The sequence below is a fragment of the Drosophila montana genome, unplaced genomic scaffold (assembly GCF_035044405.1).
Source record: "Drosophila montana isolate Dmon_TW-CO22-7 unplaced genomic scaffold, ASM3504440v1 contig_2581_1, whole genome shotgun sequence".
Classification (NCBI taxonomy): domain Eukaryota; kingdom Metazoa; phylum Arthropoda; class Insecta; order Diptera; family Drosophilidae; genus Drosophila; species Drosophila montana.
The window spans coordinates 839304-863242 of record NW_026997444.1 but is presented as its reverse complement, the minus strand read 5'-3'; the positions used below and the strand labels follow the sequence as shown (position 1 = coordinate 863242).

The 23939-nt window shown below is 40.1% G+C and overlaps 8 protein-coding genes across 8 annotated transcripts; 5 read left to right on the top strand and 3 right to left on the bottom strand.

The window, feature by feature from the left end:
• Positions 1-1935: 1935 nt before the first annotated feature.
• lmgA (lemming A) lies at positions 1936-2447 on the top strand. Its single transcript, XM_064682952.1, has one exon. The coding sequence runs from the start codon at positions 2142-2144 to the stop codon at positions 2397-2399; it is 258 nt and encodes an 85-aa protein (XP_064539022.1). The 5' UTR covers positions 1936-2141; the 3' UTR covers positions 2400-2447.
• Positions 2448-2549: 102 nt separating this feature from the next.
• Positions 2550-4386, top strand: lmgB (lemming B). The gene has a single exon (XM_064682950.1). The coding sequence runs from the start codon at positions 2550-2552 to the stop codon at positions 3654-3656; it is 1107 nt and encodes a 368-aa protein (XP_064539020.1). The 3' UTR covers positions 3657-4386.
• A 1420-nt stretch (positions 4387-5806) lies between these two features.
• Positions 5807-8470, bottom strand: Acer (Angiotensin-converting enzyme-related). Its single transcript, XM_064682947.1, has 4 exons — positions 8156-8470; positions 7514-8078; positions 6201-7442; positions 5807-6139 (listed from the first exon to the last, which is right to left on the bottom strand). Exons 1-4 carry the CDS (start codon positions 8204-8206, stop codon positions 6102-6104), a joined length of 1896 nt encoding a protein of 631 aa, XP_064539017.1. The 5' UTR covers positions 8207-8470; the 3' UTR covers positions 5807-6101.
• Positions 8471-9466: 996 nt separating this feature from the next.
• Positions 9467-10914, bottom strand: Uba4 (Ubiquitin-like activating enzyme 4). Its single transcript, XM_064682990.1, has one exon. The coding sequence runs from the start codon at positions 10862-10864 to the stop codon at positions 9500-9502; it is 1365 nt and encodes a 454-aa protein (XP_064539060.1). The 5' UTR covers positions 10865-10914; the 3' UTR covers positions 9467-9499.
• A 96-nt stretch (positions 10915-11010) lies between these two features.
• Positions 11011-11676, top strand: mRpL51 (mitochondrial ribosomal protein L51). The gene has a single exon (XM_064682992.1). It carries the CDS (start codon positions 11095-11097, stop codon positions 11611-11613), a length of 519 nt encoding a protein of 172 aa, XP_064539062.1. The 5' UTR covers positions 11011-11094; the 3' UTR covers positions 11614-11676.
• Positions 11645-13278, bottom strand: PIG-U (phosphatidylinositol glycan anchor biosynthesis class U). The gene is made up of 4 exons (XM_064682991.1): positions 13030-13278; positions 12341-12965; positions 12009-12280; positions 11645-11944 (listed from the first exon to the last, which is right to left on the bottom strand). Exons 1-4 carry the CDS (start codon positions 13157-13159, stop codon positions 11691-11693), a joined length of 1281 nt encoding a protein of 426 aa, XP_064539061.1. The 5' UTR covers positions 13160-13278; the 3' UTR covers positions 11645-11690.
• Positions 13279-13758: 480 nt separating this feature from the next.
• On the top strand, positions 13759-15959 carry LOC135428905 (U3 small nucleolar ribonucleoprotein protein MPP10). Its single transcript, XM_064683033.1, has 3 exons — positions 13759-13962; positions 14025-15714; positions 15781-15959. The coding sequence occupies exons 1-3, from the start codon at positions 13853-13855 to the stop codon at positions 15931-15933; spliced, it is 1953 nt and encodes a 650-aa protein (XP_064539103.1). The 5' UTR covers positions 13759-13852; the 3' UTR covers positions 15934-15959.
• Positions 15960-16475: 516 nt separating this feature from the next.
• Positions 16476-18513, top strand: LOC135428926 (ribosomal L1 domain-containing protein CG13096). The gene is made up of 2 exons (XM_064683055.1): positions 16476-17679; positions 17748-18513. Exons 1-2 carry the CDS (start codon positions 16552-16554, stop codon positions 18357-18359), a joined length of 1740 nt encoding a protein of 579 aa, XP_064539125.1. The 5' UTR covers positions 16476-16551; the 3' UTR covers positions 18360-18513.
• The last annotated feature ends 5426 nt before the right edge of the window (positions 18514-23939 follow it).

The following is a 23939-nucleotide window of genomic DNA, read 5'->3' as shown; positions in this document are numbered from 1 at the left end:
TTTAGAGTGATTAAACTCTTTTTATCAGTGTGACTAGCAGCAGTCCTAGGCTGGTTGATTGCCTCTCAGTGTATATATGTACATATGTATAAGAAGTCAGTTTGAAGGCTAACTCACCAGAAATTGAGCGATTGGCTCAAACCTTATCAAAACTAAATGTCTCTTGCGCTTGCTTCGATCATTTCCGATATGTTGTTGCTATAATCGTTGTTTTCAACAGTCCGCTAACAAGTTTTATCAATATATATATATATAAATATATATTTGATCAATTTGATATATAAAGTTGCAATATGTATATTGATTGTTTGGCTTATTACATTTTGATCCAACGACTTCTCTTTATGAACACACACAAACCCAATTGGCATACTTAATTCTTTCAGAGTGTACATACATACATATGTACATATGTATGTGCATACAGCTTACGGTTCTAAAAATAACTGCATTTGTTTTTTTGTCTATTCGCGTGTTATTAGCAACTTTTATTTCCAAGACACATGACAGCGCGCAGTCCACAAAATCGCACATATCAAATTTAATTCACATTTGATTTGAAATTATAATTGTGAATTGTTCACATACAAGCAGGCATTTGTAATAAGTAAATAACATATATTCCAAATGCAAACACAAGCTGGGTAAGTGTAAGTGATTCGCAGAATTCGAGAGACGCACTTAATGCCCGAAACCGGAACAAAAGCTCGAGAATAATCGCGATATCTGCGCATGCGCGCATAAGTCAGACCTCGTCAGACAAAAAGGCAATCTGTTGAAAAATAACATTTACTTCAGGTGCGTCTCTTTAAGCTAGGAAGCCGAACGCCTCAGGGTCAACAACGTGTATCTAGGTAGATATTGGTTCTTGTGTGGTTGTATTTTAATTTGATGGGAGTTGTCAATTACAGGTTTAATTTTTTCGTCGAATCGAACTGTAATCGCATACGCTGTCCGTTTAATTTAAGCATTTATAAGCTCCATGATCCACAAAACACGCACTTTAACGCTTTTAGCTTTCGCCACACGCATTTTTTTATTTTGTTACTTTTATTACCATTGTTTGTATTCACTTACGCAGTGCACTCCAAGAACAACAATCGAACAAAATACTACGAAACAAGAACGAGAAAAGCTCCGCGCACGTTTGTCAGCTTCAACTTTCGTCGGTTTACTGAACGCGATACAACGACGACTGAAACAACTTTATCATCAATGATTCGACTCAGGTTTGATCAAGTCAGTAATGGCATAAGTATATGTGTATATAATCTCATATCGCGCACATGATAAAAGAGTAATAATTTTTATGTAACTATTGAAATACATTTTAAAATGATTTGTTTACTATTATTATTATACATTGTATGAATGCCTTAATTCCATGTTCGTTTTGAGTTTCTGTCTATTTAATAACATAAGTCCAATGTATACCAGACATTCAAATAACCGCGATCAGAAATGTTATATCCGTGCTGTTCTGTGCACTGCAAAAAATGCAAGGTGAATTGAAGCAATGAGTTTCGATAACTAAATGTGCAAACAAACTATGGCTTGAATATCCCATTAATAATAATTTAATATTTTGTTTTACTAAACTCTCGAATCCATTCTGGACACTTTAATTAAATTTAATGTCAATGAATTTTCGAAAAACTATCGATAACGATTATTAATAGAAAGTCGGCTCGCTACAAGCTGAGCGACAGATGACTGTGAAATACCCGTTTTGATTGTTGAATAAATCTAAATTTTATTTAATATATTTTAAATACCGTTTACCCAGTGAGATTGTAACATTATTACATGCTTCAAATTTAAGTTTAACATCGTTGGTGAAAATGGTTACATTTATTTATCGATAAGTATTGAAAGAAAATATCGAGTTAGTAACAGCTCCATGCGAGCATAACAGTGTCGAATTGAGCATCAATCGCCTCACGCAAATCGAGAGAAATAACATTGAGACGAGAGAAGAAACAAGCGAAAAACACATCACTACGGTCGACCTATTTTCAGGTGGTAGCAGAAAAAAGGCAATATTTTGCGGAAAACGAACGATTGTCCTACTGCAAATACGCACATACACTTTGTTAAACTGCATCAGAATTGTCATTACATGATAAGCAAATGTGTGCAAAATGAAAGTAACAATCAAGTCATGGACGGGAGTTGCATCTTGGCGTTGGATAGCAAATGATGAGAATTGTGGCATTTGTCGCATGTCCTTTGAGAGCACCTGCCCCGAGTGTGCGCTACCCGGTGACGACTGCCCCCTAGTGTGGGGTGTTTGCTCCCATTGCTTTCACATGCATTGCATTGTCAAGTGGCTAAACTTGCAACAATTAAACAAACAGTGCCCGATGTGCCGCCAAAGTTGGAAATTCAATATACACTAAAGGTTACGAAGGTACGAAAAGAAACAACAACAACAGCAACAAAAACAACGATATTGAGAATTGGAGCTAAATTAACGGCAAGCAGAAATCAACGCAAACCATCAATAACATTTTTAAAGTACATCAATTGAATATTATCGATTTCCTAAAATGATGGGCAACAGTGAACAACAACAACGTCAGCTGCAACAGCAATACACATTAACTGGTCTGCCACCACTGCCAAAAAGTCTGAGCGCCGCTGCCGCTGCCACTGCTATGGGACCGGAGCTGGCGAGTGGAAGCGCACTGGGACAGGGTCAGGCGCAGGTGCGCTCTCACACATCCTCACCGCAGCAACTGCAGGCGACCTCGTCCGTTGCCGCTTTGACTGCTGCGACGGGTGATCTGTACCTGGGGCCATCGACGTCCTCGGCTGCAGCAACGCGAAATCGCAACTATAACGGTCATGGACGACATGGCAGCTTGTCCTCGACACAAGAGTCGCTAAGTGATCGCGAGAGCGTACATAGTCGGGCCTCGTCCACACACAGCGCGGGCGGGAGCGCAGCACAACACCATCAGCCGCTATCCAATAGCAGCAATAACGCGTCAAGCACCATCGACAACCAGCTGGCTATACTGCGCCGCGAAATGTACGGCTTACGGCAGCTGGACTTGTCGCTGCTGTCACAGCTGTGGGCGCTTAACGAGTCCATTCAGGGCTTTCGGGTGTTTCTTCAGGAGCAAGAGGCCCTTTCGCCGCCATCTCGTTCGCGCACGCCATCCGATGCCAACTCACTGTCATCCGATGAGGATGATGGGTCCTATGCACCAGTTGCAGCACCGAAGCGAAATCCACAGCCGGCAACTATCGCCGCACTCTCTTCACCAGCGACTGGTAATTTGCCCACGAAGTTGGCTACGGGTTCAACCACATCGCATGCATCGACCAGCTCGACATCTGGAGCATCTGGCTCGTCTTCGGCAGCGTCCTCCATGGGCAAGCACCATCATCACCAGCAGCAGCAGCAGCATCAGATTCCTCATTATCATCGATCAGCTGCTCCACCAGCGCCACCGACTCAGCACAAGGCGCATCCGCAGTTGCCGCGTATACTGCAGCAACGGATGCGGCACGCGCCGCCTCCGCCACCGCCTACGCGACCCAAGGGTGGCGGCGCGAGCAGCAGCAGCAGCAACCATAGTATTAGCAGTGTCACGCAGCAGCAGCAGCAGCTGCTACATCAAAACTTACAGCATCAGAGGCCCCTATGACAAAACCCATTCTTGGACTAAGTATGCTGAACGCGTATTTGGTTCGAGAGCGATCTATCGAAAATAGATACCATAACGTAAAGTAACAACAGAGCAACATTTCTGAAAAGTCAATTGCACATTTATCCAGGAGTCAATTAACATAGCAACACCTAAGGGCAGCTGAGGGCGACTTGTGATCTTTACTGATGGCTCTGCTCGACACAAACATCCAAGCTTGCCATACGTTCCATTTCGTTCTGGATTTTACGAAATCGATGTTAGAAAAAAACATCCACCAACTTTGAATGGTTACATTTTTGAATAGGAAATTGTATTCAATAATAATAATCTTCAAATAGTCTGGGATAAAATCCTTTGATAAGAACTACGTAAATTGCATATTTATACATATTTATAATCTATTTGTATATTACCCGTAAACATAAATCTTAATTGCTGCTTTGAAATAGAAACTGCATCGAACGAATAATACGAAATCAATCTTGTGGCAGAAGTCTTGGATTTAAAATGTTTACACAACATTTGCAATGATAGCAAAAAAACATAACAATTTATTAAATTAACTATTGTGCTAATTGGACATATTATTAAATGAAAAACTGTATAACAAAGCATACTCACTCATTAGATTTAACCAAATCAGAACTCGTGGTCTAGAACATTAAATCTATCCATTTATATGTATATTATTTTGTTATTTTCCAGTGATAATTGAGCCGATTCCTAACTAATCGTAGTTATTGAAAACAATGTTGTTAACCTTCACATAGAAACACTCGATCCTCCATGTCGTTTATGCGATTCAACTTTGGCATTAGCAAATCTAAAGTAAAGAGCTACAAACTAACACATTTATTTCATACAACTTAGATTCATCAACATTTCAAAATATGTACACGCTATATTAAGGCATTAGTATTTATTATTATGCCTCAATGTTTGTCAAACCAATTGGTAATCACATACTCATCCTCAATTCTTACCGTTCGTCTGACTGTCCTCTTGTCAGCTTTAGAGAATAAATCAAATTAGGGCATATCTAAAAAAACGCCAGCTGATCTTAGTCCACATGCTTATCACATAGGTGCTTCTAAGAATAAAGATAAAACATAAACTAGCATACTGGGAAACGATTGATATAGTAAACAGAAAAACACCAAAAAGAATTAACTTTCTCAAGAATCAAAAAAACGCAGTAATGCGTACACTTTTACTATATATATATATATATATTGGACTGTTCTGCATTGTTAAATGGACAGTTTAAAGCAGAGCACTGCCGAAAGATGACTGCATAAGCAAAACAATTTTCATGTATATATATGTTAAAAAAAACCTGACTTAAAACCAACGACACTTCCTCATTTTAAAGAGAATGATCAAAATGTGTCAGAAATAAGTGCGCAGGGCACACAATATATAGAAATGTTTGCAAGGCCTAAAATTGATTGATTAATTTATCGCGCTTATTATATCTTGTTGTAATGGTAAAGAACGTAATGCGTGCTCACACGAATCAAAACGTTTCTTAATGTGCACTTTAATTAATAATTATATGAATGAATTCAAACATTTTTTGGAGAGCAACTTAGTTCACATAAGCCAAATATTAATGATATATTTGCAGTCTTACGAACTAGAGTTATTTTCAAGATTTATTAAATTCAAATACCTGTACTTGTCGAAACGTTATTATGTTGTATTCAAAGAATTCAATCAAAATATCAAATAATGAAAACTGCGCCAATGCATCAGCCTACTAATATCATTATCTAACGGGTTTTAATATTCATGAGCAACTATCAACTATTAAATGCTCTAATATGTACACAAAGCATTTTTTTTAAATCTTATATCAATGTTCGAGTATACAGACTTCAGAAAAGCTTAAGGGAATGGCGACGACGAGGCGAGTGAACGAAATTTTAGGAAGCAATTTGTTGCTATTCAATTGAAGATTTTGTACAAACCCTGGGAATGATAAATATCGTTAAAATGTAATATGTAATGGAAATAATTAAAGAACAAACGAATTAAAAATCATAACAATAAATATTTGCTAAACTATTCAATGATTATACTAACTTAACTGCTAGCAATTTATACATAAATTCTTGAGGTGTTGGCAAATAGCCGAAAGAGGATCGTTACCAAAAACGGCTCGACCGAATTGGCCAATATATATTTTGTTGCATTTGTAATTGACGTAGCATGGTTTGTATGGGAATATTGTATAGAATTGATGTTAAAAAGATATCTTTGCCTTTCGTTCAACTGTGGCATACGAGTTTTTTCTAAACATAATAAGATTATAGTTTTAGTTGATTTTTTATAAGTTATGTCCCGGCTTATATTTATTATTAAATAAAAAAATATATATATACATATATATATATATAAAATAGAACATTTTTTGGCGCTAAAAAATTGAAAAGAAATAAGTTAAGTACTAAATAGTCCACAGCAATTGGATGGGATTTCTGAAAATATTTGAAGAATCTGAATATTTGCGTGTTTCAGTAAGAAAAATGCGGAACTCACTATTTGTATTGTCCCAGCCCAAAGGCACGCCCAAGCGGCTGTTTTCCTGCTTGAGCCATTGATAAAGGGGATCAAAGTATTCGAGTAGTGCGGCCGGGTCCATTTCAGTCTCTCCAGTAAACTCTTCCAAAACTATTTTCCAATGCCTTGAATTTCCAGCTGATAGGAATTTTTTGAATGCTTGCCCCGCCTTTTTGCTGCCAAATATATCGCAGTTATCGAGAGTTCGCTGATTGTCGCCGGGCACATATTGTCCAGCTTGGCTACACAAGGCCTTATGGAACTGAAACTGGAATATATGCGCCGCAAAATAACGCAAGTACTCGACATCGGCATCAATATGATACTTTGCGGGCGGATCAAAGTCACTGTTGCTGCGAGCTATTGGCGGCTCAACGCCACTAAACTCGGAACGCATCTGCCAGAAGCCGCAGTTCCACTGAGATTCATCAAGTTCGCCGCGAAACACAGCATAACGATACTTGTCCATGGTATAGCCAAAAGGCAGGAAAACAATCTTCGATAGAGCTTGCTTAAAAAGCTCGTTAATGCGGCTTTTCTCATCTAGGCGTCCGCTGCGGGTGAGATTGATGCTCTTTAGGTGCTTGGCGGACATAGCCGATAGTGCTATGACATCGCCCACAGCCTCGTGAAATCCGGGATTGGGCGCCCCTCGAAAAACGGCTGGCTGTTGCTCATACTGCAAATAGTATTGAATATGACCCAGTTCATGATGCACAACGTACAGATAATGTGTGTTTAGCTCGGTGCACATCTTGATGCGAACATCGCTGTCTTGATAAAAGTCCCACGCAGAGGCATGGCACACGACTTCGCGATCTGTGGGTCGTGCTAGCACACTTAAGTTCCAGAAGCTTGCCGGCAGAGCCCGCATACCCAGCGACTGGAAAAACTGATCACCTAGTTCAAACAGTTTCCGGATGCTGTATCCTTGTTGCTCCATTTCCGACTTGACGTCCACAAAAGGTTTTTCCGGATACGGTGTGTATAAATCGATGACGTCGTTCCACGACTGTGCCCACATATTGCCCAACAGATGCATCGGTATATTGCCCTCAGCAGGCACCACCTCAGGTCCGTAATGCTGGCGTAGGCGGTACCTAACGTAACCGTGTATTTGTCTATAGAACGGCAGCAGTGCTTTGTAGGTGGCATCCAGCTGTCTCTCAAAGTCCGCATCTTCGTAGAAGTGTACCCAGTAATCGGCATAGGAGCGATAGTCTAGAAAAATGTCGTTTATTTTTTTAGAGATCACGGGGTTATCTTGTTAGCTGAGAGAGAGAATCACATACCATTTAGATGCGCTGCCTTGCGTGTGAGGCGCACATACTTTTCAAAGTTTTCGCGCATAGGCGTGCCAGCCTTGTCGTACCACTCGCGCCAATACCACGCGAGCTCCGCGGGATCGCGACTGTTTGCCAGACGCTCTTGTATGTGTGGCTCCAGCGTCAGCGAGCAGTCGGTCCGATTCGTGTAGGAGCAAACACTGGCGGTGGCATAGTTGGACTGCATGGAGCTAATTGCATTCTTTAGGTCGAGATAGTCGCTAGGGTCGAGTGCATCCGCCCCCAGATCCTGTAACATTCGCGCCTGCCGTCGTATATTCGCATCAGCCGATTTGGCATAATCGCCCGCTCGAACAGCCTGCGCCAACAGTTTGTTCTGGCCCGCACTCTCCGCGTACACCGCTATCATGGCGCGGCGATTTTCTTCGGTCACGTTCGTGTTGTATGTATAGGCGGCTGAGTACTCGGCATGGTAGCGTTCACGCAACTTTGAATTCTCCAGTTCAAAGAAGCGTTGAGCCTCCAGCACGGATGCGGGGCAACTATTTTCATCGGCAGTTCCATAAGGCAGCTGAACGCGATAGAATCGTGGAAAATATGCATTTAGTCGGTGAAATAATTAGCCTGGTTAGCTGCTAATATACTAACCCACAACGCAAAGGCGAAGGCAATCCAAAAACACAGATTTGACCCGTTCATAACGTCCAGTTTAATGAGATCTCCTTTATCAGTAGCCGCCGAGCAGTAGCTGCCGTCGCTGTTTTTTAAACTTTCAATTTAGTCAATGTCCCAATTCTCAAATTTTCCTCTCCAGCACTATCAAAAACTATAAGTACACTTTTACTCTTTTCTGTGCTATTTAGTAATTGCTTATGTCTAGCTCCTTCCTCCAGTTTGCAGCTGGGCTGATGCCATTTGACTTCTGGACACCCGCCAACAAGCAGAGCTGCTTTTATGCATGCTCCGATACTCAGTCACACTCACACATACACACATACACTGAACTAATCTAATCTTCTGTCAGAATTAAACGTCTTGAACACATGCAATGCATTTCACCATATATCTACATGCATATGCATATTTATACATACATATGTATATATTATGGGAATGTTTGCCTTATCATTTGTTAAGAGTGAGTGGGTAGGGCTAATGGGTTTCATATTTTATTTTTATGTATTGAAGTAGTTGCTCGCAGAACGGTTTTAAATTACATTTATGTGCATGTTGGAATAAGCATGTAATTTTATAATTGATAATATTTTAGTGTTTTTAATGCATGTGCTCGCTGCAAACTCACATGTACCTCTGCGTTAAAATAATATTTTGATTTATAGGATCACGTTTTGAATACTTAAAATCTTATCTTCCAACATGAATTTCAAAATGAAAAAAGTGAAATATTACTAATCTAGGTTACATATACATAGAAGAGTTGTGAGTTATGCCTAAAAAACATGTCAAAATCTATTCTTATCGATATTTCTGAAATACGAAAATATTGAGAAATCAAAATCCATTTTGAAATTTCAAGTCTCCAGCTTTTGTAGTTTTCATACAGATGGACATGGCCTAATCGATTCGTCCTGATATAGAATATATACATATACAATATAAATGGGAGATGCCGCTTCTGCCTTTTTCAAAGGGTACAGGGTATAAAAAGCATGTTATTCAAGTTATTTTCTAAATTTTAAAATTCTCATATTTAAATGTATGATTGTAAATTGTGGAAATAGATCAACGCCTTTTTAACAAAGTTGCCCCCTGTTATTTTATTAGTCAACCTATTTACAATATAAAATAACTGTTAGGCTAAAGAAAAGTGAAGAAATGCAAACTAATCTATATATACCGAGGTATAAAAATCTACATTATGGTTTATTCTCTATCCCAGCAGAGTTTCAGTATTGTGCGACTCAATATAAATGAAGTAACATTGTAAAAATATGTCAATTGGGATAAGGATTGGATAAACATTTATTTGCACTAATAAATTGGAAAGCTCTGGTCAACTTGGTTTGTCCAGGCATGCAGACCGCCTTCCAAGTCTCGTATCGAATGGTCGGGAAAGCGAGTTCGCATGTGCTGCACAGCAATCTGTGAGTCATTGCCCCGCCGGCATACCACTAATATGGGAAACTCTTTGCTCTCCAATTGCTGGGCAAATCGTTGAAGATAGCTGTCATCCAGCACGTGCGCCAAAGGCACGTTAACTGAGTCGGGCAGCTGACAGATTTCAAACTCGGCTGGCGCACGCACATCCAGCAGTAAATGCGCCGTGGTGGTCTGCATCAACTTTTGGTAGTCCAGCACGTTTATGCGCTGTTCTGGCTCTAGCAGCTTCACCGAATGGTCCTTGTCATTTGCACTCATGCCGCAGAAGAGCTCGTAGTCAATCAGTCCGGTGATGAGCGGCTGGGCAGAACAGACGTGACAGTTTGGCCGCTTGCTGCGTATTTTAATGTTGCGGAACTGGCAGCTGCTGCCGTCGAAAATGAGCATACGTCCGGCCAATACGTCTCCCAATCCGACTATTATCTTAATAGCTTCCAGTGCCTGCATGGCACCTATTGTGCCGGTAACAGCCCCCAATACGCCCCCGTCGCCGCAATTGGTTACTGCCTCTGGCGGCGGGGGCACCGGATAAATGCAGCGGTAGCAAGGTCCCTGGGCGCCATAGGAGTACACTGTCAGCTGTCCATCCAGTTTCAGTGCACTGCCCGAGACCAAGGGCTTGCGCAGCATCGTACAGGCATCGTTCAGCAGATAACGCGTGGCCACGTTGTCGCTACAGTCCAGCACAATGTCATAGGCACGTATAATTTGCATTGCGTTCAAACTGTTCAGCAGGCGTGTGTAGCATGTTATTCGGCAATGTGGATTCAGTTCTAGCAATGCGATTCGCGCCGATTCCGCTTTCGACAATCCACAGCGTGCCACCGTGTGCAGTGTCTGGCGGTGTAGATTGCTTTGCTCCACCTCGTCATAGTCCACCAGTCCTAAATTTCCACAGCCTGCACTACAAAGATATTGCGCCGCCGGGCAGCCTAATCCACCTAAGCCAACAATTAGCACCGCGCTGTTCTTAAGCTTAAGCTGACCGCTTACGCCAAAATCAGATAATATGAGCTGTCGACTATATCGCGCAATGTCATCGTTGTTAAGTGTTTCGTATTGCTCCCTTGTTGCGGGTTGCAGATCCCCTTCGGGGTCCAAGGGTGATGCTGCTGTTCTTGACTGAAGTTCGCGTAGGTTCTGCTCTTTTGCATTCAATGCAGCCTGCAGCTCGGCAATCTCTCGTCGTAGTTTTGCCTTTTCTGTTTCTAAAGATTTGGCGGCGGCGGCAATCATTGGTACGTGCAAATATGCATTCGATTTGTAAAGGAAAAATAAGCAAGTACTTGTTTACTCACTGCAGCGATATATGCAGCGTTGCCAGGCCGGACAAAAGATATGCGATAGTATCGTCGAGAGCATGTGTTCATTTCGAGCCTAAACAGCTGTTGGAGCTGTTACCGTTGCCTGTCGTCTTAGGAGTTGACTGTTTATAATTACCTAATCGTAAATTATAATCAAAACTGATGTCTTGGCTGATCAGCGGGTTACAAAAACTGTGTAGCGTAGGACCTCTCGCTAGTAAACCACAGCCTTTGGCACTGACTTGTTACAAAACAGTGCGTCAGCTTTCGCATGCCGAGAAACGGGCGCGCGGCCGCACGGTGCGTCGCTATGGCTACAAAGAGAAGCTGTTCCAGAGTGGTCTGCTACCGCATTTGGATAATGGACAGAAGCTGCCCTTACCCGTGTATAGGCCCAAAAATCCGTGGTCTGAAAAGCGGGCGCTTTTCGGCCAAAATGACTTTATAGACATATTGGGCAACGACCGGCTTCATCCCACACGTGTGCTATACTCGGTGCCTTCCTGGTTGCGCGGCGTCTCGGGCAATGAATACCAAGTGCTGTTGCGCAAGCGTCGAATGCTGGAGAAGACCAAGTACCCGATTGCCCGGCCTACCAAGTGGAAAGATTTGCAGAAGCGCATTTTGTATTTATACAGATTCCTCAATCGAAAGACAAAAACCGGATACTCTACGCAATAATCTTACAAATTAATAATCCTGATACATCGTATATGTTGAATAAAGTCGTTCTTTTTATTTGAGCATCCCTATTCAATTTATTCTAGTAGTATTCGCGCCTCTTCCCCATCAATCATGATCTTCTGGCCATTATAAAGGCAGAACTCCCGCTTCACGTGCGCAAAAAGCAAATCTGTAATTAGAAATATTTGACCTGTGCAGAAAGCGAGGGTGGCTCCAAAGTAAAAGTTCGCGTTTGCGGAGCCGGCGTAGATCCACAAATGCCACAGAGCGCCCATCATGGACAACGTTATGAGGAAGAAAGTAAACACCACAAAACCATGCGCCATGACTACAAGACAACACAATAACATTATTAGCTTGACATAAGTTGCGATTCTTTGACTGTTACTTACACTTCCAGCAGCGGCGCCAGAGTGGCAATAAAGCTAAATAGAAACCCACGTCACCTAGGCTAGGATATGCTCGAAAAACTGCCATTAGCGAAACCAGGACGGTAGCCAACAGAAGCGGTTCCTTGCGCAGCTTTATTGACAGAGGCACCAGGTACAAAACTGTGGCATTTAGCTGAAATGTAATAAGAAACATGGTGCGAAAGTGTTCGAACATTTCGGTGAAAAAGTACCAAAACAGTCCAATATTGGGTTGCAGATCGCGAAAGTAGAAGCTGAAATTAACAATTAAGACATGCATTAACTGAATCAAATTCAAAACTGCGAGCACATACATAAAACCGAGTGTTCCATCTAAGAAATTCCAGCTATTCATAACAAGGTAGTTTGCACCAGCCACAGCCAAACAGCAAGTCGCAAAAAGCAAGAATATAACGATGCCCAGGCCGACAGAACGACGTGCAAAGAGTAATAGCAACGGCGCGATAAGTACAACTGGATAGAGACTACGGACGGTCTCGAACGCGAGCAGAGCGACGCATACGAAAAGCTGGCGCTTGATCATTCCATATAGAAACATCGCCAATAACAAATTACTGAGTACAGTAGAGGTCAGTCCAATACAGCTCAGTATTGTCAATGGATTGAATAAATAGGCCACCAAGACTAGCTCCGATATGACGTATTTGTCATTCACACTGTACTGGAGTTCCTCTGTATCCTTGGCGTAGTCCTTGCGCTCCAAACGTTGCTGTTGCAGTTTTTGCCCAACAAACGTACGGCTCATCAAATACAGCAATGCGGCAGTACATAAGTCGAGCAGTATATAGAGCAGTGGAAGCCATTGGGCGTAATGTATTAAAATGCCGGATAGTGCTTTAAGCAGCAACGGTGTCTCATGCACAAGATCTCCTCGATATGGGTCGACACCTTGTTGTAGCAGAAATACTCCCTCTTGCACTGCAAATTAAATATAACATGAGTAAGAATGCCTTAAAATATTTTGGTTTAACTGAATACTTACTGCGCTTGAATGAGTTTAAAGGAGTGGCAAATTCCACACGATGGCCGATAAGCGACGCCAAAGAAGTGCTACTGAAATACAAGCGCACGGCACCGCCGACTAAAAGTAGTTTGTAGCACTTGGAGTCCATGGCTGCAAGCTAATTGAGATTGACAGCTATAGTTCGCTATTCAGGCTACAATCATTATTTTATAACTGCTCCAGTGTCAGAGGACGGCCTTTTAAAAAAACATATGTGACTGTTGCAAGAGGCCCCCGATATATTTTTCTTATCGATAGGGGGCAGTACACTACCGATAGACAGTGAAAGTATGACAAGCAATTACTAAGTATCGATAGAGGCGAAAAAACAGAGAACTAATTCAAAATTTATTAAAAATCAAGTCACTTATAGATATAAATAAAAATGTCACATGTTCAACTAATAACAATTTTTAATGACTATTGTAATAAACATTGAGTTGGTAAAGTGTTATAAGACCTGCCGAATTTACAATTTTTGAATTTTGCAGTTTTTTTGCTACAATCTACCTTTATTATTATAGCAACTTTTTTTAAATAACGCAGAAAGTTGTCGAAAAATTAAATTTAAGATCTTGATCTAGAAGTGTATTTTTAAAATATTTTGTTTTAATTAACATTTTCGAAATATTTCTAATGATTTGTTTTCTAGTTCCGTTGAAGATCTGAGTTCAATCGTTCATATTCTGGTGAACGAACAAATTGTTCATTTAGTTCATGACGTTTTGTTCATTTTGGAATTTCAAGTTATATTGTTGCACATTTTGTCTGATATTTGTTTAAAAAGTTGTTAAAGTTGACAATGGGAACGGAAGGGAATGTTGGGTCAAAGAAGAAATCCAAGAGAGATACTTTTAAGGAATTGGCAGAAAACTTTGAGCAGTTGCTTAAACACCCGGATCGATATCTAAAGTTAGTTTATGTTGTTTCAACTGTGCACGTGTTGCTAAAACGAATCTTTTTTTTCCTTGTAGGCCCCAGCCGGAGTCTATTGAGGCCATATATCAGCTAATACAGCAAACATATAGCGTGTGCATTAAAAGCCATGTGGATAGTGACCAAGACTTCCCGTCTAAGCTTGTTTTGGAAGATATGGACGATGAACAAATCTGGCAACAGCTTGAAATGCGGAATAACTTTGTGCTGGGACGACTATCAAAACAAACTGCCCAGCTTATAGACATTGGGGAGCAGCAGTTGGGCATCGAGCTCGACGATGATGAGGATCCGAATGAGCAGACAAGTGAGCAAGAGAGCATGGAGGAGAAAGCCGAAGATGAGGAGGATCAATCAGAGTTGGAGGACTCTGATAATATTGACAAACAGAAGTCAACAGTAAAATCTAGCCAAATCAAGGCGAAGCGGTCCAAAAAGGGCAGAAATTCTGTGGTCGACGACACGTTCTTTAAGCTGGATGAAATGAAGCAGTTTTTGGAGCAGGAAGATGCTAAAGAGATGAGGAAGCACAAAAATAATAATCCGGTAGACGAAAGTGAGACCATTAATCATTTTGCAGAAGATTTTGGAGTCCTTGAGGATTCAGACGATGACGAGAATGGCGCTAATGCGAACTTTGGCGATTTCTTCGAAATGGATGACGAATTGCAGGAAAAGGCTCAGAAACTCAAAACAGCCACCGAAAAAGACTACTTTAATGAAAGCGAAAGCGAGCCTGACAAAGAAGACAATGAAGATATAGCGAGTGAAATCGACGAAGCCGACTTTGTGGCCCAAAGTGGTGTGCAACCTGCTAGTGATCCCGAGTCGGAATCCAACCACGAAAATAATGCCAGCTCCGAGGATGAGGCTGAGGAGCCTGCAATGGAGGCACAGTCGTCCAATGAAATGCGGGAGGCGCGTCTGCTGCAGCGCATACGAGACTATGAGGATGTGGTGCTTGGAGAGAAGCCGTGGCAGTATAAGGGAGAAGTGCAAGCAGGAAATCGACCACAGAACTCACTGCTTGAGGAGATACTCGAATTTGACTCGACGGCACGACCCTCAGCACCACTTACCGACGAGCAAAATCGCACCATCGAGGACATAATCAAGCAGCGGATACGCGACAAGGCCTGGGACGATGTGGAGCGCACAGTGCGACCGGTGCACACTCCACAGGAATACCGCAAGCAACTGGTGCTTGATCAGGAAAAGTCGAAGCAGTCGCTGGCCCAAATTTATGAGCAGCAATACCATCGTGAGCTGGACAAGTTGAATCCCAATCGTGATGAGGCTGATGGCGCGGCGCCGGAGCCAAAGGAGCATCAAGAAATTAAACGTGCAATGCGCTCACTATTCCTCAAGCTGGATGCACTTTCCAACTACCATTTCACACCTAAACCAGTAGCGCCCGAAGCAAAAATTGTAACTAACACGCCCGCCGTCCAGATGGAAGAGGTTGCCCCAGTGGCAGTCAGCGATGTCAAGCTTCTGGCTCCAGAGGAGGTTTTCCGTGGTCCTAAGCACACTCCGCTGGGCAAGACAGAGCGCACACGCACCGACAAAAACCGCGAACGTCGAAAGAAGAAGCAAAAGCAGCGCGCTATCAACACGACAATAGAACAGCGGGAACAGCAGCGCGCCAAGGAGGGCAAAGCACCTACGAAACGAGAAACAAACGCTAAGCTGCTTAAGACTATAACGAAAAGTCGCAACGTAAATAAGGTTGGTTGCTAGCACGCAATTTATAAACTATAATTTATATTTATATATTTAAATTCAAAATTGCAGATTACCGTCAGCAACGACCAGGGCGCACTGAAATCCTCAAAGGCCTTCTTTAATAAACTGCAGGACAAAACAACGTCCACGTTAGCTTCCACTGGGAGTAAACGACCCAAAAAGGCCACTTCCGAAGTCAATGCAAAAAAACTGAAATTGTAACCACAGAAATAACTTATAAATGATAATTATATATGTTATCAAAAGAAAAAATGCCTTTAGTTCTAGTTTTCATGACGTCAAAATAAGGCGCGAAGCATTCGTCACGTGCCAATAAATGCGTCGGATCCTAAGCTTTTGCAGCGACGCTGGGTTTCTAGCAAACTATAATTTGAGGCACCATGGGAGATGGCACGCGTCGAGCAGTCCACATTTTGTGGGCGTGTGTATTCCCAAGGACTTGGCTTGGGGCAATTAGGCACTTGTGTTATCGCAAAATTGGTATATTTTTAGTCGACCTTTAAAGTAATGGGCATTTGATAATCCTATTTAAAGCGTGCGAATGACGCACACACATTTTTTCACAGAATATGGCTTTAATATTGTGTATAGCATATTTTTTTAACAGAAGTACTTATATCAGTACATTGAAATATAAATAGTATTAGTACGATACAAATTTAAACGTACGTTTTGCAGCACTATAGCAATAATCGAAACTGTTTTAACGATATTTAGGAAAACGATAACGATTAGGCACGTTGTACGATAATTTCGTATTCTCGCACGTGTTGTCCAGCGCATTTTGTATTCAATTTTTACTGCAATTTAAAATCAGTCATGGTAAAAGTACAAAAGCCGCTGCCGAAATCTCTAAAGAAAAAAACGAAAGATGACGGTGTTTCTAAGGAAAAACAAAAAGTTACTAAAAGCAAACTTACATCAAAAGCAAAACAAGCTGCCTCAATTACAGTTGACGATAAAAACACGAAAACCATTCTTGAGAAAAAAACCGCAAAAGCAATTGAAGCCAAGCTCAAAGATGTAAAGTTGCCGCAAAAGTCAAAGCCAACCAAGAAGCCGTTGGTTTTGGCACCACCAGAATCACCGGTTGCTCCAAAAGTAGGCAAAAAGGCTGCGCCGGTGGCTGCCCCTAAAGCGACAAAATCACTTAAAACTAACAAGAACGAAAAGGAACCGATATTGAAATCTGTGGAGAAGCAGAAGCTGAAAACACAAGTGGCCATCAACAAGAAATCCGAAAAGCAAGATAATAAGTCTGCTACAGCAACTACAAGGAGTTCTAAGAAGCAGCCACCGTTGGCAAAAGAACCAAAAGTAGCAATAAAGAAACTCGGGGAAAGGAAAAAGGTTAAACAAGCTCCAAAAAAACTGTCGAAGGCTGCAAACAATAGAAATGTGAAAGAAACGGGAGCGAAAAAACAAATTGCCGTGAAAAAGAAGGCACAGAAAGTCAAGGAGCTAAACTATGAATTAAATCCCTTTGACGAGGATAAATTTTATGAAATTGTCAGCGAATCAAATGTGCAAAAGGTGTGCTCTGCGCTCATGAGCCAGGTGGCCGAGGAGGTGAAAAACCAAAAAGCAACACCCATTTTTAGCGACTACCGCTATATGCTACAGGTGTGCTGCTATAAGATACCCAGCTGCCCGAAGCGAGTAGCAAAGCTGGCGCTAAAGCACTCGCTAGTCGGAGCCGAGGATGACGTTGCTCTGATTGTGACCGACTTGCAGCGCGGAGCTCGCTGTGACTATGAGCCAACCGTGCAACACTATGAGGATTTGTTACGCGAGCATGGCGTCAAGCAGCGTTTGACGGTATTTCCGTTTAATCGTTTACGCAACGATATGGGCACCTTTGAGGCTAAGCGCAAGTTCCTCAATAGCTACGACTACTTACTCTGCGATGGGCGTTTATCCGGCCAGGCTAGCGCTTTCCTCGGCAATGTAAGTCACCTGTTACCTGTTACTTTTACTGGGCAGCTGCCTTAATCGAAATCCAATTTTATATGTAGGCTACTCAGAAGCCCCGGAATGTGCTGCACGCGGTCCGTCTGTCCAAAGGAGACCAGTTGTCAAAGGAGATTTCGCGCGCTCTCTGCCGAACTGCTTACAGACAGCTGCGGAAGGGTGATCTAACGGCCATACCAGTGGGCAATCATGAGCACAGCGGCCAACAGCTCACAGAGAACATTCTGTTCGTCATCCAGCAGCTGCAGCAACAGTACCCTGGCGGGCTGGCCAACATACGCTCGATGTATTTAAAGATTGACATTGTGGGAACATCGGCGCTGCCCTTATACATCAGCATGTGTGCTCCACCTGCGGACACGCCGTACGTAGTTGGTCCACGGGAGCAGCGGATGCTTAAGCTGAAGAAACAGGCCAATGAAGTGCTGACTAAATTCGCATTAACCAAGGACGTTGACTTCATCAAGTTAACTTCGGATCAGGTTAAGCGTAAGGCAGAAGTTCGCGAGAAGCGAAATGCTCTAAAAGCTGCGGATTCAAAGGAAGCGGTTATCGAGAACGAGAACGAGAACAGTGCCGAGGAGACCGAAGTGCCGCCAAAAAAAGTACGCAAAAATACGGCATTAAAAAAGGTCAAAGTAGATAACGGAGTCTGATGACCAAAATAAGGAATAAGAAAGGAAGATGATGATGCGGTTCCCTGCTCTTCATTTGTCTTAATTTTTTTTATTTTTGATGTACAATCTTGATAATATACTGTTTGTATAATTGGATGCGTTTTAAGTAATAAAAAATCAGTTGATATAAGGAGGCTGAATTTGGTTTAACTGTCGGTCAATACAACTAACAAACGTATAGGTTGTTGTTTTTTATTATATATTTTACATGCTGTAGCTGCATGCTGAAAATATAATTGCTTATAATTTTATTTGTCGGAATTCCTGCTAAAGCTGTATAAAGAAGTCTCCAGCACATCGAAAATTCTTGCATTGGAGCAGGGAATTGGATGGAAAGAAGAGGTTTAGAAGAGGGACAGTAAACAACATTAGTAGCCACGAGATCCTACCATATCAGAGATTCCGTTTGCACCTGATGGAAAACCCATCAATTAGTGCGCTAGATTTAATTTGCAAACGCGAATTGTACATATTTGCATAATATAGTCGTACGAGTGTAATTGTTCATGTTTATGTGGATTTCTACCCTAGAAAATTAGTTTATAAAAGTTGCATGAAATTTGTAAAAGAAAGACAATACTTTTTATATAATGTCCACAAAGTGAATATAATAATTACATTATATAATAAAAATGAAATATAAATAAAAATGTAAAAATAATATTTTTTTTTCCCGGATATCTGGACCATACTCTGCCTCTGCTAGTTTCACTGTGTTCTTTACATACATATATGCAAAATTTGATCAATTGGTCGAAAATTAAGTTCTTGTACGAACAACTGTTTTTTATATCAATATATTTTTACCAAGCCCGGCAATTATTATTTTCCCTTCGCTGCTTATACATTATGAAGTTCTCATTTTTTTTTATATTATATAGTTCTGTCGGTCAAAAAAGAAGTTTTTGCATGGCAAAAAAGTCTGTTGTCTAAGATATATTCTGACATATCTGCAAAGCCGTAAAGCAGCTGCTACAAGGGTATAAAATCTTCGGCATACCGAAGATAGTACATCTTTTCTGTTGCCTATTGAACAGATGCGTGGTATAAAAATTAATGTTTATTTTCATAGACAATCGGATATTGCCCGTACACTTAAGCTCGATAAAAAATCAGAATAATGTCCATTGTCGTTAGCACCATATGGGCAATATATGCATATAAGTCGATGTCCTGGAAATTTAAAGGACAACATAACACGAGCGTGCTTTAGCTTTTGCTTTGTGCTCCACAACATCAAAATATGCACATGCCACTATCGTCCATACACAGTATACACATAACGTATAAATTTACAAAATATGACAAGACTTTCGCCGCGGGCGTTCCGTGTCGTGGTAAAGTGAAATGCACTTCACTGCACTCTGCGATGACGGCAATTGGGTCCGTGATTTCCATAGGATTCGACTAAAGCGTCCATTAAATAAGTATGTCTAATACATAAATTAGCTTTTCCGACGCTATATTCCAAGTTCTGACGTCAAATGTTGCTTATTGCCAGACAAAAGTCTTTGAAGTTTTTGATGGATGGACCAATCCTCAAGCGCGTTGTGCTAATTCAAGGTCGAAAGGTCAACCTGCCATATTCATATGCACATTAAGATGAACAGATACATGCCAAAATCCACCTTAGACTTGCATAAGTCTTGTTACTTAATTAGCTTAATGCTCTTCCATAACGTGTTGCCCAACTTTGACAGTTGAACATATCTATGTACATATTTCGACACAAACATACAAATATAAGGATGTATGACACATGTGTGCGTGCATGCATGTATGTTCTATTAACTGACGAGGTGTTGGCCATGATAATACTCCAGGGATTTAAATCACGTCTATTTCAGTTTATGGACATTTGGCGCTGACCACGTTGTCGACGGCCGTAACAAAAACATTGTAAAGCTTTTATCAGTCGCAGCTTTCCAGCTTCCGTTGCTGCCATAAACAATTTTTGAACATCGAGTAAACACAAAACTCTACGACCAGCACGAAGTTCTTTTGGCAAAATATGTCATGGAAAAATATTTCAGAATAAATAAACAGAAGCCAAATTTAAAAGAAAAATAGAAGCCGGCAAAACATTAAAAGTAAGCTACGAAGAACGCTTTAGTCGAGTGTGCTCGACATTTAGGAGCCGTTTTGAATTCTTAAAATCATAAAATATAGTCCAAAATGTTTTTTTTTAAATTTATAAATGAATAATATACAAACTATCTGCTTCTTTTGCCTGTGTTTCTTTCTTGGAAATTAAATTTTGGATAACTTCAGTTTAAAACTAATCAAAATATTGACAAGATTTTGCCTATTTGTAAGGACAATAAATGCCGAGTTTGGTCAAGATAAGTTGATAAATAACAAGATTTTCATATATGTAAGTACTTATTTTTTGGCAGATCGTTCTTATGTCAGCTATGTTAAAAGATGCTCCGATCTGGCCAGTTCCGACAAAAGTCATTCAGTCAGGACAAACAATTTTATATATAGAGATATATGTATATATTTTATATATAAAACTGTTTGTCTTGACTGACGGACTGACTGACTGAATCAACCGTCAGAGCTTGGAAGCTGAAATTTTCACTGCAGTTACCTAATGTGATGAAGGTGCACGTAAAGGCGGTGTTTTGGCAATATATGTCCGGCTACATACATATATACATATGTACATACATATATACATACATACATACATACATACATACATACATACATACATACATACATATGTACATACATACATACATACATACATACATACATACATACATACATACATACATACATACATACATACATACATACATACATTCATTTATACATACACACATACATACATACATACATACATACATACATACATACATACATTCATACATACAAACATACATACATTCATACATTCATACATTCATACATACGTACGTACATACATACATACATACATACATACATACATAGATAGATACATACATACATACATACATACCATACATACATACATATATATATACATACCATACATACATACCATACATACCATACATACATACCATACATACGTACACACAAAAAACACAACAACAAAAAACCAAAAAAAACTACATAAAATAAACTACAAAAAAAACTACACTACTAGCTAAGCATGCAAAACTACAGAGCCTACTTGAATTCTTGAGAATCGAGGAGGAGGGCTCTTGGCAGAAATTCGTTTTATTTAAACTTGCAGCATAACGACTGATAAGCTTGTTCTCCGTTTGGTATTAGAAAACAAACATGCATGCATACATATATACATAAATGCATACTTACATGCATGCATACACTAACACACGCACGTCCACACACACACACACACGCTCACATACATACACACACATATATATAATACTTATATGCCTTAGTAGAAAATGCTTGTTTATGTATATATTTATATATATATATACATATATATGTAAATATATAATATTTAATATTAATATTTATATAAAGTCGTATTAGCTCACCATTGTTAGGCTGAAAGGTATATATATATACATATATAATAACTGCTTCACTTATTCATTGCGGTTCGCATGAGGTTGAAGTGAGTGTGCATATAAATTAAAAGAAATTTAAGATAATCTGAAAAAAAACAGTTATTCTCAAATTGAATGTGATACTGAGTACAAGGAAATTTATAATATATTTATGTCGACATGGAAAACATTGTGATTCGGTCTCACGGTCGGCAAGTATTAAATAATATGTTAATATTTTGTTATTATTGTTATTATTATATATATATATATAATGTTCTGACTGATTGACATATTGATGATCAAAGCACGCTCAGTACGAGCTGGTAAGCTCAAATTTTCACAGCAGACCTCAAACTCATTTTTAACTACCTTAAATTTTAATTAAGGGACTTTTTTACTTTCCGTAAAATCCATTGGCTCCAATTAATATCCCACAATCATTTGAGACGTGCTTTAAACCTTTTGCCGAATCCCCACTTCAAACTTACTTTTTTTAATATTCCATCCGCAAATTCCATCCATTGCGTAAATAATAATGTGTTCCATAAAAAGCTGTGTATAGCATCAGAGTCTACCAAAAGCGATTTATTAAACTCGAAAAGCCATGCTTTTGTGAAGACTTGCCTCTGCTCTTCAATGGGTACATTGAAAATCACATGTTCTAGGTCCATTATGGTCCATTAAGACGTTGCAGCTTCTCCAATATCTCTTCCACGATCGGCACAGGAAAATAATCTTTTAACTTTCTGTAGTCCTTACTGGCTTTATTTGAAGACGATCTGCTGCTCGTCGACTGGGTGAATGATGAGACGATCAGTCCGTCAGGAATTATCTCTAATGAAATTGGGATCTGCTTTGCTTCTTCAAGCTTCAATCAAAAATGTGTATACTTTTTGATAAAAGCATGTTCCAACAGAGCATAGTAATCGATCTGAGCACAAGGGACAATTAAATACTTCTGGTTCGTCTGCAACTTATTAGCAGTAAGTTCTGCTTTGAAGTATCCCGGACCAAAAGTTCCACGTTTCTTATGCTCCTCACAACTCTCTCTCTCTCTTTGATTATGCCCCAATCTAGACCTCAGTTCACGAGACAGTCAACTAAAATTTAACTTATCCGAACTTTTTTAATGCGACTGCGATCAGCGAATTTTATAAACATTATTGGATTTGTTAGGACAGTTACGTGAAAATTGAGTCTGTTTAACACTTCCTCTTGATTGTTCTTTTCGGACACGTTCAAAAGTTCATATGAATCGAACTCTTATTTCAAGGCCCTGTAGAATTTACAGTATTATATTGCATACTTGTCCGGGTATTTATGTGAGGACCATTTGCATTGTAGTTTAGATAGAACACAGGTTATGATCCAATGGATGCTATTTTTATTTATCGGAGATGTCTCCTTCTATGTGTTATAAAAATACACAAATACTAAATACGATAAATACGACTCCGATGTTGCCAAAATATTGTCCATATGGGATCTCGACACTCGTGAGTTTGTTTATTGAGAAACAAACAAATAACAAAATAATTTAAACCCAATTTTCTTACCTATTAAACCAGTGCAAGAGATAGTTCTTGATTAAAAGGAGATCATGAGTTGTTGCCTGCGTGATTTTTTGTTCTTTTATGAAGGATACGATTTTCGCTGCTTGACCTATTGTAGACTTGGCTAAACAATTTTAACATTGATAAATTTCATTGCATTACCCATGACCTTATGCACATAGATGTTTTTATAGCACCAGATAAGTAAAAGTTTATATCCATAATAAGTAGTGACTGTCTAGAATGAATTGATAGCCCCTCTCTTAATGGGATTAAGTATGAAATAACATGTACGGAATGGGTGTGTGGCCAAATATTAAACATATTGTACAATACTAATTAGATAAGGACGATAATTAGCTTGCCAAAGAATTAATAAGCCAAAACCATTTTGGCATCTATAGTGCCTGGGATTTATATTGGATTTCGGTTGACGGCTGCCAAATATGCGACTAATTGAAAATAATCTGCTGCTGATTAGATGG

Excerpts from the sequence above, each read along its gene's own strand:
- Acer (XM_064682947.1), bottom strand. The coding sequence starts at position 8,206 with ATGAACGGGTCAAATCTGTGTTTTTGGATTGCCTTCGCCTTTGCGTTG. Across the intron at positions 7,443-7,513 it reads CAAGGCAGCGCATCTAAATG|ACTATCGCTCCTATGCCGAT; the intron begins GTATGTGATTCT and ends ACATTTTTCTAG. Across the intron at positions 6,140-6,200 it reads GGGCTGGGACAATACAAATA|AAATCCCATCCAATTGCTGT; the intron begins GTGAGTTCCGCA and ends AAATATTTTCAG.
- lmgA (XM_064682952.1), top strand. The coding sequence starts at position 2,142 with ATGAAAGTAACAATCAAGTCATGGACGGGAGTTGCATCTTGGCGTTGG.
- LOC135428905 (XM_064683033.1), top strand. The coding sequence starts at position 13,853 with ATGGGAACGGAAGGGAATGTTGGGTCAAAGAAGAAATCCAAGAGAGAT. Across the intron at positions 13,963-14,024 it reads CACCCGGATCGATATCTAAA|GCCCCAGCCGGAGTCTATTG; the intron begins GTTAGTTTATGT and ends TTTTCCTTGTAG. Across the intron at positions 15,715-15,780 it reads AAAGTCGCAACGTAAATAAG|ATTACCGTCAGCAACGACCA; the intron begins GTTGGTTGCTAG and ends TCAAAATTGCAG.
- Uba4 (XM_064682990.1), bottom strand. The coding sequence starts at position 10,864 with ATGATTGCCGCCGCCGCCAAATCTTTAGAAACAGAAAAGGCAAAACTA.
- mRpL51 (XM_064682992.1), top strand. The coding sequence starts at position 11,095 with ATGTCTTGGCTGATCAGCGGGTTACAAAAACTGTGTAGCGTAGGACCT.
- LOC135428926 (XM_064683055.1), top strand. The coding sequence starts at position 16,552 with ATGGTAAAAGTACAAAAGCCGCTGCCGAAATCTCTAAAGAAAAAAACG. Across the intron at positions 17,680-17,747 it reads CTAGCGCTTTCCTCGGCAAT|GCTACTCAGAAGCCCCGGAA; the intron begins GTAAGTCACCTG and ends TTTTATATGTAG.
- lmgB (XM_064682950.1), top strand. The coding sequence starts at position 2,550 with ATGATGGGCAACAGTGAACAACAACAACGTCAGCTGCAACAGCAATAC.
- PIG-U (XM_064682991.1), bottom strand. The coding sequence starts at position 13,159 with ATGGACTCCAAGTGCTACAAACTACTTTTAGTCGGCGGTGCCGTGCGC. Across the intron at positions 12,966-13,029 it reads TTTAAACTCATTCAAGCGCA|TGCAAGAGGGAGTATTTCTG; the intron begins GTAAGTATTCAG and ends TTTAATTTGCAG. Across the intron at positions 12,281-12,340 it reads GATGGAACACTCGGTTTTAT|CTTCTACTTTCGCGATCTGC; the intron begins GTATGTGCTCGC and ends TGTTAATTTCAG.